This window comes from Moschus berezovskii, chromosome 8, assembly GCF_049115385.1.
Source record: "Moschus berezovskii isolate FMDL1 chromosome 8, NW_MosBer_1.0, whole genome shotgun sequence".
In the NCBI taxonomy this organism is placed as follows: Eukaryota; Metazoa; Chordata; class Mammalia; order Artiodactyla; family Moschidae; genus Moschus; species Moschus berezovskii.
Genome location: NC_142467.1, coordinates 101,983,443 through 101,996,035, shown reverse-complemented (window position 1 = coordinate 101,996,035; position 12,593 = coordinate 101,983,443). Strand labels below are relative to the sequence as shown.

Sequence of the window (12,593 nt, the reverse complement as noted above, 5' to 3'; positions counted from 1 at the left end):
GGCTCCTCTGTCAATGGGATTCTCCAGGCAAGAACACTGGAGTGGGTTGCCATGCCTTCCTTCAGGGGATCTTCCCGACCCAGGGATTGAACCTGCATCTCTTTTGTCTCCTGCATTGGCAGGCAGGTTCTTTACCACTAGTGACACCTGGGAAGCCCTATTTTGAATATAAGTGAAGTGAAGTCACTCAGTCGTGTCCGACTTTTTGCGACTGCATGGACTGTAGCCTACCAGGCTCCTCTGTCCACGGCATTTTCCAAGCAAGAATACTGGAGTAGATTGCCATTTCCTTCTCCAATAGTCGGCTAAATAAAATAGGTTCCTAAAACTGATTTGATCTGTTTCTTTTCCTTTTTTAATGTGGCAGTAGAAAATTTCAAATTATTAATACATAAGTAATTTACATTATATTTCTTTTGGGCAGTGTCATTCTAGTACATGGAATTATTTCAGCTGCAGGTACCTCCTACAACTGTGAAATCTGAATTGAGATATAGTATTTATTCTTGCGTAGACACGTGGAATTAATTACTAAGACTACCTAATTCAATTAGAAGGAAAATTTTTATATAATCCATTGCCTTCTCACATTCTCTGCCCAAACTCTTAAAGGCAGGAGGGTTAATAGCCAGACATAGCCAACTCCATTTACCAAGTAAGAGTTGAAAGAAATCCTGCCATTGTTTCACAACATAGATGAACCTTGAGGGCATTATGGCTAAGTGAAGTAAGTCAGACAAAGAAAGACAAATACCAAATGATCTCATCTATACATGGAATCTGAGAAAACCCAGCTCACAGAAACACAGGACAGATCGGTGGTTGCCAGGAGCGGCAGGTGGGAGAAACAGGTAATCGTGACCAAAGGTTACAAGCTTCCAGTCATAGATGAATGAGTTCTGGGGAGGTGATGGAGAGAATGATGACTCCAGTTTAACAATACTGTATTGTATGTTTGAAATTTGCTGAGAGAGTAGCTTTTAAAAGTTCTCACCACAAAACGCAAATTGTAATTACGTGAAGTGATGGACATTAACTACCTTATTGCAATGATCATTTTGCAATAGATACATATATCAACCATTACACTGTATACCTTAAACTTACACAATTTTATGCACCAAATCTCAATAAAACTAGAAAAATTAATATTTTTTAAATTTTAAGAAAACAAGAATGAAGTGAGGGAAGATGAAGTAACATAGATTTTCTCCATCTGATGCATGAAATCTAGGTATGAAATTTTTGATGTAGGGCATGGGACAGCAGGAATGGCGTGAGATATCTAGGGACGGTCCAGTGGATTACCAAAGGAGGCAGAGCCCCCAAACAGGAGGGCCTCTAACTCAACTCCTTGGCCCAATCAAATGATGCTCTGGACATCCTTGAGACCAAAAATAAAAGAGAGAGAAACTGAAGGCTGACTTTCTTCTGTCTCCTGGTGATGTTTCTTCCCTACACCAGCCCTGTCACCACATGAGCAATTATTGTGTTGTAAGGGGTCAGAACAGAATTGATGTAGAAATCAGGGAAATTTGACTTAGAGAGTACTTGGAAGAAAACTTTAGGTCGGTCTTATACTCTTTTTCTATTTAACTCCCATGGTGGAGGACAAAGTCCTGAAGCCAGTAACATCTTGTAAAATTCTGACTCCCAGAGAGAGAGATGAGCTTGTTTTCTGTTATGTGGAATCCCAGTAGAACTAGGACTGTAGGGGCAGGTATACTGGTGGTCATCCTCTTCACTTAAAATAGAAATCACCTGACCCTTCTTAACCCATGGTGTCACCAGCCAAGGCTGACACTCAGTTGTCCCTCCCAAGGAACAACATGATGAGCCTGTTCTATTTTCAGGTGAAGTCCAGGGTCAAGAAGATCTGCGTCTACTGGAAAGGCACAAAGGAGGGAGGCCACTGGTCCAAGGATGGCTGTGCTCTGATAGATACGAACAAGACTCACACGATATGCAGCTCCACTCACCTGTCCAGCTTCGCTGTTCTCATGGCCTTGCATGGTCAGGTAGGACGTAACTATTGAATTCCTCCAGCTAACCCCTTCTGAGGCCCTGCTAGGTGGCCCTAGTGGTAAAGAACCTGCCTGCCAGTGCAGGAGATGTAACAGACATGAGTTCGATCCCTAGGTTGGGAAGATCCCCTAAAGGAGGAAATGGCAACCCACTCCAACTCTTGCCTGGAAAATCCTATGGACAGAGGAGCCTGGCAGGTTAGAGTCCACAGGATCTCAAAGAGTCAGACACAACTGAGTGACTCATGCTACTACACTACTAGGTGGCCTTAGCTGCTATAAAGAAAAGTTTAACAGACCAAGTCTGGAGTGATAGGAGAAGCATACTGCTTTAGATAGAGAGATCGAAGGAGAATGAGCTATTCAAGCTGAAACCTGAATATAAAGCCAACAGTGGATGAATCTCAAAAATATCACGCTGAGTGAAAGAAGTTAGACCCAAAGGCCCATATCCTGTAGGATTCCACTTATATGAAATGTCTAGGATAGGCAAATCTGGCCTTCCGTGGTGGTCAGTGGTTAAAGATCTGCCTTATACAAGGGACACCCTTGGGTATAAGACACTTTTATACAGGGTTTGCTCCCTGGTCTGGGAGGATCCCACATGCTGAGGAGCAACTGAGCTTGTGCACCACAGCAAATGAGCTTGAGCTCTGGAGCCTACAAGCCTCAACTGCTGAGCCCACGTGCCACAAATTCTAAAGCCAACTCGCCCTAGAGTCTGTGCTCTGCGACAAGGGAAGCCACCACAGTAAGAAGCCCTCATACAGCAACAAGAGTCACCCCCACCCACCACAACTAAAGAAAGCCCACAAGCAGCAATGAAGACCCAGCATAGCCAAATATAAAATTAAATTAAAAAATAAATATTTACAATAGGCAAATCCATGAGACAGAGCAAACAAACCCAGTGTGTTCTAGAAAGAATAGAATGAATGACAGGGAAGTGGGAAAAGTCAGGTTTGGAGAGAAGGGAGCAGGGGAAAAGTGTCAGACCACAAATGCCATAGTCAGGAGTTTCAGTTCAGTTCAGTTCAGTCGCTCAGTCGTGTCCGACTCTCCGCGACCCCATGAATCACAGCACGCCAGGCCTCCCTGTCCATCACCAACTCCCGGAGTTCACTCAAACTCATGTCCACAGAGTCGGTGATGCCATCCAGCCATCTCATTCTCAGTCGTCCCCTTCTCCTCCCGCCCCCAACCTTTCCCAGCATCAGAGTCTTTCCCAGTGAGACAACTCATCACATGAGGCGGCCAAAGTATTGCAGTTTCAGCTTAGATTTCGTTCAAAATGCAATGGAGAGACAACAGAGGATGTGTATCAGGGATGCTACATATTTATGTTATTAGAAAGTATCTCTGGCCCCTGAGTCAAGAATGGTCAGTGGTGCAGTAGAAGTGGCCCAGCAGAGAGATGATGGTGGTCAGGATTTGACACATATCCTAAAGGTGGGTTCAGAGGATTTATTGATGACATAGGCTCGGTGACAGCACACAGGAAGTCAGCACACCTCCCCTCATTGCAGAGATACAAGTTGTCTGCCCATTTTGGGATGCCACATTCCAAGGGGTAGGAGAATATAAGCCCAGGGCAGGAAAGCATGACTGTGGTCCCCTCTCTGCTGGGTCCCAGGAGGAGGATCCCGCACTGACTGTGATCACCTACGTGGGGCTGAGCCTCTCTCTGCTGTGCCTCCTCCTGGCGGCCCTCACTTTCCTGCTGTGCAAAGCCATCCAGAACATCAGCACCTCGCTCCACCTGCAGCTCTCGCTCTGCCTCTTCCTGGCCCACCTGCTCTTCCTCACAGCCTTTGACAGAACCGAGAACAAGGTGCGTATACTGTCCCAGAATACCCCTGCCCCAGGGATGCTGAGTTCATGGGGCCATGCTGCCTCGGACCCCTCAATAAAATAGCCTTGGGTCCTAGATGGAGGATGCATGGCAAGGTGGGCAGTGTTGGCATTATCAACCACCTTTACTTTCAAGGACCATGATCTAATAGCAGTGCTTCTGAACTCAATGCCAGCATAAAGGAGAGGTCCAGGGGTCATGCTCCACCCTAACAGACCCTCCTGGTGACACCTTCCTCCTCCCCCAGGTGCTGTGTGCCATCATTGCAGGTGCCTTACACTATCTCTACCTGGCCTCCTTCACCTGGATGCTGCTGGAGGGCCTGCACCTCTTCCTCACTGCACGCAACCTGGCAGTGGTCAACTACTCCAGTGTCAACAAGTTCATGAAGTGGCTTATGTTCCCAGTGGGCTACGGAGTCCCGGCTGTGATCGTGGCCATTTCTGCAGCCTCCAGGCCTCATCTTTATGGAACAGCTGATCGGTAAGATTGACTCTCACCCTGTGCCATGGACAGATTTGAGGGCAGTGTTATTGGCAATGATTCAGATAAATACAACAAATGCCCTCTACTTTCCCTTTGAGTGTAAGGGCTCTAACTTCTTTCCCACCGAGGCAGGGAAAGATGATGTGGAAAGTTCTGGAAGGAGGAAATTTTGCAGTTAGGTCCCAGCTTTATCCTTCCCATAATTTGCGACCTCAAGTCCTCAAGTCTCATGCTCAGATGCTAAGTCATGTCCAACTCTGTGATCCCATGAACTGTAGCCTGCCAGGCTCCTCTGTCCATGGGATTTCCCAAGCAACAATACTGGAGTGCATTGGCATTTCCTCCTTCAAGGGATCTTCCCAACCCAGGGATCAAACCCATGGCTCCTGCCGCGTATCCTGCATTGCAGGCAGATTCTTTACCACTGGGCCACCTGGAAAGCTCCCTCACGTCTCAGTGCCCTCGTTAGTGAAATGGGGACAGTAGTCATCTCCATGGTTCCCACCCTCGAAATACTGGTATAAAAACTCAACAGGTCTGTTCTTGTAAGCTGTTACATGTAGCAGTAACACATGGAAACAAACAATCAAAGCCTGCATTGTCATCAGCTGACATTTTCAAGAAACATTGGAAAAGTTCTCTGTTAGAAAAAGATGTCATTTCATGTCCATTTCATGTGCTTTCTTTGATCTCCCTTGATGTCCCTTTTCCCATTGTTCCCAGATGCTGGCTCCACCTGGACCAGAAATTCATCTGGGCTTTCCTTGGACCTGTCTGTGCCGTTATCTGTGTGAGTGAATACGTGGCTCCAGTGTTCCTGACCTAAGCAGAAGCGCCAGACACACTGGGTGCAGGGTAGCACAAGGGACACACATTTTCTCAATTATATGGTTTGATTTTTCCACCTGCTACCAATTCAAACCCATGTGCAGGGAGGTAGGGGTTGTGTGCAATTTACAGCAGACATGGTACATTTTGTTTAATGGCTGTTCAATTTTTTTTCAGTATATATATATATATGTCCCTTCCATTTTGGGTTTCCCTCCCATTTAGAAGACCACACTGTGCTCTACAGAATGTTACCATAAATTGAATAGACACAGTACATTTTAACTTGTATTCTCCATGGTCTATGTCACTCTTGCAGGTGAATTCTGTATTTTTTCTCATGGTTTTTTGGATTTTGAAAAGAAAACTTTCCTCTCTCAACAGTGAAGTGTCAACCATCCGGAACATAAAGTAGGTTACAGTATTTTCTAAATAAAATGGTATTTTCTAACCCCCTTTTCTTTTACTCACTTCATACTGGTCCCTCCTACATATCCACAGAGGCATACAGTCAGCCTCTAGGAACTAGCAAGGGCACTGCCGTCTTCCACTGCCACAATGAGAAGCTATATTCAATTGCTGGGACTCAAAAAAAAAAAAAAGTGAGATAGAAGTTTATTTCATTCTCATGCCACAGAACAGAGCTCCACAGAGTGATCCAGGACTCAAGCTCTTTCTATTTTGTTGCCCCACCAGCCCTTAGGATGTTGTATCCCATCCATGGGAAGGAAGTGACATGGAATTTACAAGTTCCATATTTACTCATGGAGAAGGTAATGGCACCCCACTCCAGTACTCTTGCCTGGAAAATCCCATGGACAGAGGAGCCTGGTAGGCTGCAGTCCATGAGGTCGCTAAGAGTAGGACACGACTGAGCCACTTCACTTTCACTGTTCACTTTCATGCATTGGAGAAGGAAATGGCAACTCACTCCAGTGTTCTTGCCTGGAGAATCCCAGGGACGGGGGAGCCTGGTCGTCTATGGGGTCACACAGAGTCGGACACGACTGAGCGACTTCACTTTCACTGTTCACTTTCATGCATTGGAGAAGGAAATGGAAACTCACTCCAGTGTTCTTGCCTGGAGAATCCCAGGGACGGGGGAGCCTGGTCGTCTATGGGGTCACACAGAGTCGGACACGACTGAAGCGACTTAGCAGCAGCAGCAGCAAGGGCAATAATGATGAATGATGCGGAGATCATTTGGCCACCTGATGTGGAGAGCTGACTCATTTGAAAAGACCCTGATGCTGGGAAAGATTGAGGGCAGGAGGAGAAGGGGACAACAGAGGATGAGATGGTTGGATGGCATCACCGACACAAACCATGTGTTTGTGTTCATGACATGGGTTTGGGTGGACTCCGGGAGCTGGTGATGGACAGGGAGGCCTGGCTTGCTGCGGTTCATGAGGGGGTCGCAAAGAGTCAGACACGAGTCAGTCAGACAGTCATATTTACTCATATCCCATTGGCTAGACTTTGGTCATGTGGTGACACCTAGCTGCAAAGGAGGCTGGGAAATGTAGTTTCTAACTGGACAGGCATGTGTCCTTGATGAATCTCAGAAAGGAAAGAGATCTAACACTAAAAAGAAGAAGGGAAGGGACTTCCCTGCTGCAAAACACAAGAGGCAATAGTTCAGGAAGGATTTAGGTTAAAATATATTTTGTATAATACTGTTTCAAAAAATTGGGGACTGTATGTTTTTTATTTTGCAGCATACATATTTTTTTAATTTATTTTTAAGTGGAGACAATTGCTCTACAGTGTTGTGTTGCTTTCTGCTGTACAACAATGTGAGTCAGCCATGAGTACACATATATCCCCTCCCTCCTGAACCTCCCTCAATGCCCCACCCCACCCCTCTAGGTCATCACATTGAGCTGATCTCCCTGTGCTATACAACAACTTCCCAGTAACTGTCTCACACATGGTAATGTAAATGTTTTAATGCTATTCTCTCATTTGTCCCACCCTCTCCTTCCCCTGCTGTGTCCACAAATCTGTTCTCTATGTCTCTGTCTCTATTCCTGCCCAGCAAATAGGTTCATCAGCACCATTTTTCTAGGTTCTATATATATGCATTAATATACGATATCTGTTTTTCCCTTTCTGACTTACTTCACTCTGTATAAGGCTCTAGGTTCATCCACTTCAGTTCAGCAGACTCTCATTTGTTCCTTTTTCTTGTTGAGTAATATTTCATTGTACCTTTGTTATGTATGTTCCACAAATTATCTATTCATCTGTCAACAGACATCTAGGTTGCTTCCATGTCCTGGCTATTGTGAATAGTGTGCACTGTCCCTCTTAATTTGAACTTGTAGTTTGCTGAGGTTTTCATTGCAATCATAAAAATAGCACATTTGTTACTTTTTTATTATTTGTCAAAAGTTTTCAAAATATATAAAGTTAAAAGTGACAGCCGCTTGCTCCCAATTTTCCTGCTACTTTACCAACCAGGAAATCCAGAGGTAAGAAATTGTATGATATGATGTGTCTGATGTTTTCCCAGGCCTTTTTCTGGGCATTTTCTATAGAACAGAGCATACATACAATAGCATCGCACAAATTGTTCCTCAACCAGCTTTTCTCAGTTACATATTATATTTTAAAATTAGAGACATATAGATACATAAATAAGGTGACCTTACATCTCAGTTTTCCTGGGATGGTCCCAGTTTATGTTTGCTGATGCATTATGTTTATTAATACCACCCCTTTTATTGAAGCATAGTTAATTTAAAGTGTTCTGTTAGTTTCATGTGTACCACAAAGTGATTTGGTTACACACACACACATATATATATATATATATTCTTTTTCAGATTCTATTCTATTATAGATTATTACAAGATAATGAATATAGTTCCCCTGAATTGGACCCCTTTTGATCTCAAAAGCCTTCCTGCTTGAATAACAAATTATAAGACCTCTCCCATCTGTAAGTGATATAGACAGAATGAGACAAAGAACTTTATAGTGTTAGAATGTTCTACATGTGTATGGTGCTAATTTTGGGCTTCTCAGGTGGCACTAGTGGTAAAGAACCCACCTGCCAATGCAGGAGGCACAGGTGATACGGATTCAATCCCTGTGTTAGGAAGATCCCCTGGGATAGGAAATGGTAACCCACTCCAGTATTCTTGCCTAGAGAATCCCATGGACAGAGAAGCCTGATGGTCTACAGTCCATGGGGTTACAAAGAGTCGGACATGACTGAAGCAACTTTGCATGCACAATTTTGTTCTACATACTGTCCTAAATATTTCCCATATGTTAAGTCTCAATATTTGCAGCAACCCTATGAAATAGGACTATTACAAATATTAGGGAACCGAGTTACAGGAAAGTAGGAAAATTCCCTGGCACTGCAGGGGTTAGGACTCATCGCTTTCACTGCTATGGTCCAGCTTTGACCCCTAGTCAGGGAACTAAGATCTCCCAAGCTGCATGATATGGCCAAAAAAAAGGTGGGAGGGGTGGAAAGAAAGCCAGAAAGTAACTTGCCCAAGGTCACAAAGTTAGTTAGTGCTGGCTTGGGTTTAAAACACAGGCATTCTAGCTCCATACTCACCATTAACAACTATGCTGTAGGGATAGTCAAGATCATTATCAGGTTTCTTTACATTATCAATTATTACTACCCAGGATGCTGACACTCAAAGCCACAGCTCAGCTCTTCATCTTGGGATGCACATGGTGTCTGGGAATGCTGCAGGTGGGACCGGCTGCTCAGGTCATGGCCTACCTCTTCACCATCATCAACAGCTTGCAGGGTGTCTTCATCTTCCTGGTGTACTGTCTCCTCAGCCAGCAGGTAAACAGTGGACTCCTTCTTTTTATATATATAAATTAGTTCTGTCTATTCATTTTTCTAAGTCTATTTATTTTTGGCTGCACTGGGTCTTCACCGCTTTGTGGGGGGGTGGGGGTGGGGGCTTTCTCTAGCTGCAGAGAGCTGGGCCTACTCTACATTGGAGGAGTTCCTCGTCATGGTGGCTTCACTCATTGTGGAGCACAGGCTCTAGGATGCTCGGGCTTCAGTAGTTGCAGCACATGGGCTCAGTCACTCCGTGGCATGTGGAATCTTCCCAGACCAGGGATTGAACTGATGTCCCCTGTGTTGGCAGGTGGATTCCCATCCACTGTACCACCAGGGAAGTCCAGCAGATGCTGCTGATGGCCCTCTCATAGCCCTTTGGCGTTCTATTCTACATGCCCATGGTTGTTTATTATGAATACCTGTGACTCTGTGCCAGTGGGCTTCTTACTGCCCACAATACATGCCTGGTTCATGCACAGGGCAAGCTGGTATTTTCAGAGAATAGTGACCCTTGAAAGCAGCTTCAACCAATGACTGATGGGTGCTAGTAGACAGATGCCCCAGCTCCCTTGTCACTGAGGTGATTAACCTTGAAGTATGTCCTATGCTCTCTCCAGAACCCCCCAGTGACACTGAACCCCAGCTGTCCACAGTGGAAACACAGAATGAAGGATTATACATCTTTTATTAGCTGTCTTTCTTTCCCGGTCTCACTTTTGCACAGATCTACTGGTGTTTCTTGGGCGTACCTGTGTGCTCAGTTGTTCAGTTGTGTCTGACTCTTTGCAACCCCATGGACAGTAGCCCACCAAGTTCCTCTGTCCATGGGATTATCCCAGCAAGAATACTGGAGTGAGTTGCTATTTACTCCTCCAGCAGATCTCCCAACCCAGGTATCAAACCTGCATTGACGGGTGGACTCGTTACCACTTAGACATGTGGGAAGCTCCTCTGGGTGTTGGTGTTTGTGTTCATGTTCAGTCGTTCAGTTGTGTCTGACTCTTTGGGACCCTATGGACTGTAGCCTACCAGGCTCTTCTGTCCATAGGATTTTCCATGCAAGAATACTAGAGCAGGTTGCCATTTCCTACTCCAGGGGATCTTCCCAATCCAGGAATCAAACCCGTGACTCTTGTGTCTCCTGCATCAGCAGGTAGATTCTTTACCACTAGCGCCATCTGGGAAGCCCTGAGAGCTAGATTGAGGAATTTTGTTCCTCAGTTTTCTTCTATCTTATTCATTTGCATATGCATATTTTGTTAATTTTCTATGACAAATGTGTATTCTGTAATATGAAAAAAATTATTGTGGTAAATTATACATAACAAAATTTATCATTTTAACCTTGTTAACTGTACAGATCAGTAGCATTAGGTACATTCACACTGTCATACAACCATCACCACCATCCATTCTAGAACTTTTTGATCATCCCAAACTGAAACCCCGTATCCCTTAAACAATAATGCTGTATTCTCCCCTGCCAAGCTCCTGGTAACCACTACTCTACTTTCTGTCCCAGTTAATTTGACTATTACAGGTTCTCAACATGTGGAATCATACAGTAGTTGTCCTTTGGTGTCTGGCTTATATATTTCCTGGTGGCTCAAATGGTAAAGAATCTGCCTTCAGTGCAGAAGAAACCGGGTTCAACCTGTGAGTTGGGAAGATCCCCTGGAGAAGGAAATGGCTACCTACTCCAGTATTCTTCCCTGGAAAATCCCATGGACAGAGAAGACTGGCGAGCTACAGTCCATGCAGTCTCAAAGAGTCAGATACAACTGAGTGACTAGCAGTTTTTTTTACACATATATTTCACTCAATGTAATGTCTCCAAGATTTATCCATGTTGTAGCCTGTTTCGGAATTTTATTTCTTTTTTAAGGCTAAATTACACTCCATTGTATTCTAAAGGAGATCATTCCTGGGTGTTCATTGGAAGGACTGATGCTAAAGCTGAAACTGCAACACTTTGGCCACCTCATGCGACGAGTTGACTCACTGGAAAAGACTCTGATGCTGGGAAAGGTTGGGGGCGGGAGGAGAAGGGGACGACGGAGAATGAGATGGCTGGATGGCATCACCGACTCTGTGGACATGAGTTTGAGTGAACTCCGGGAGTTGGTGTTGGACAGGGAGGCCTGGCGTGCTGGATTCATGGGGTCGCAGAGAGTCGGACACGACTGAGCGACTGAACTGAACTGAACTGTATGCATATACCACATTTTGTACGAAAAGGTTTTTCATACTGTTCCCATCCTCTTCTTAACTCACTGACTTTTCTCTTCTCCAACATTAACAAAAATAATCCTGGTATTTTCTTCGATGTTCCAGGTCCAAAAGTGGTTTGGCGAGATCATCAAATCTAAATCTGAGTCTGAGGCTTACACGCTTTCCAGCAGGTTTGGTCCTGACTCAAAACCCAGTGAGGTAAGACTTGCGATTTATTCTAATGTGTCACCACTTGACACACCAAACTTCCCTTCCCTTGTCTTAGAACAAGCGCCCTTTCATGCCGAGTGTGGGGAGGAGTTCTTTTCCTGATGACTTGGTTTGCATTCCTCATTCCCATCATAACGTGTCTCACTGTTTCTTTCTTGCTCACTAATAGTGCCTAACCTGGCTGCTGTATTAATATATATTCTCATCATTCGACGTATGGGATAGTTAGGAAATTTGAGATTGAAATGCACACACTGCTATATTTAAAGATGGATAACTAATAAGGATCTACTTATTATGCCACAGGGAACTCTGATCGATGTTATATAATAACCTAAATGGGAAAATGATTTGAAAAAGAATAGATACATTCATATATATAACTGAGTCACTTTGCTGTACACCTGAAACTAACACAACATTGCCAATCAACTATGGTAGTGTGGTGGTTTAGGGGCTAAGTCATGTCCGACTCTTTGTGACCCCTTGAACTCTAGACTGCCAGGCTCCACTGTCCATGGGATTTCCCAGGCAAGAATACTGGAGTGGGTTGCCCTTTCCTTCTCCAGCTGATCTTCCCAACCCAAGGACTGAACCCGCATCTCCTGCTTGGCAGGTGAATTCTTTACCACTGAGCTACCTGGGAAGCCCCAATATAAAATTAAAAACTTTTTTAAAAAATAAATAACTAATAAGAACCTGCTGTATAGCACAAGGCACTCTACTCAATACTCTGTAATGGTTTATGGGAATAGAATCTAAAACAGTGGATACAGGGACTTCCCTGGTGGTCCAGTGGTTAAGACTCTGTGTTTCCAATTCAGGGGCCACAGATTCGATCCCTGGTCAGAGAACTAAGTTCCTGCATGCCCCGTGGCATGACCAGATTTTTTTTTAATGGATATATGTATAACTGATGCATTTTGCTGAACAGGAGAAATAAACACAGCATTGTAGATGAACTATAGTCCAATAAAAATTATTTTTTTTAAAGTATGGGTAAAATATATCACCAGCACCACTACCATCTAAAGTAGACTCCTTTAGGGGGAGACTTACAATCACAGACATAGCAGAGTGGTCATCATCCCCCGAAATATCACTGTTTCAAAAAGAGGTGGACTTGAGCCCCAAG

At 44.4% G+C, this 12,593-nt stretch overlaps 1 protein-coding gene across 2 annotated transcripts in view; it reads left to right on the top strand.

The window, feature by feature from the left end:
• The window catches only part of ADGRE3 (adhesion G protein-coupled receptor E3), a 59,932-nt gene that overhangs the window by 44,857 nt on the left and 2,482 nt on the right, over positions 1-12,593 (top strand). For both annotated transcript variants that reach the window (XM_055429818.2, XM_055429817.2), the window contains 7 exons: positions 1,854-2,018; positions 3,658-3,855; positions 4,124-4,359; positions 5,086-5,152; positions 5,510-5,601; positions 8,842-9,010; positions 11,351-11,446. In XM_055429818.2, coding sequence (XP_055285793.2) covers positions 1,854-2,018; positions 3,658-3,855; positions 4,124-4,359; positions 5,086-5,152; positions 5,510-5,601; positions 8,842-9,010; positions 11,351-11,446 — 1,023 coding nt within the window. The remainder of the gene's footprint in view (positions 1-1,853; positions 2,019-3,657; positions 3,856-4,123; positions 4,360-5,085; positions 5,153-5,509; positions 5,602-8,841; positions 9,011-11,350; positions 11,447-12,593) is intronic.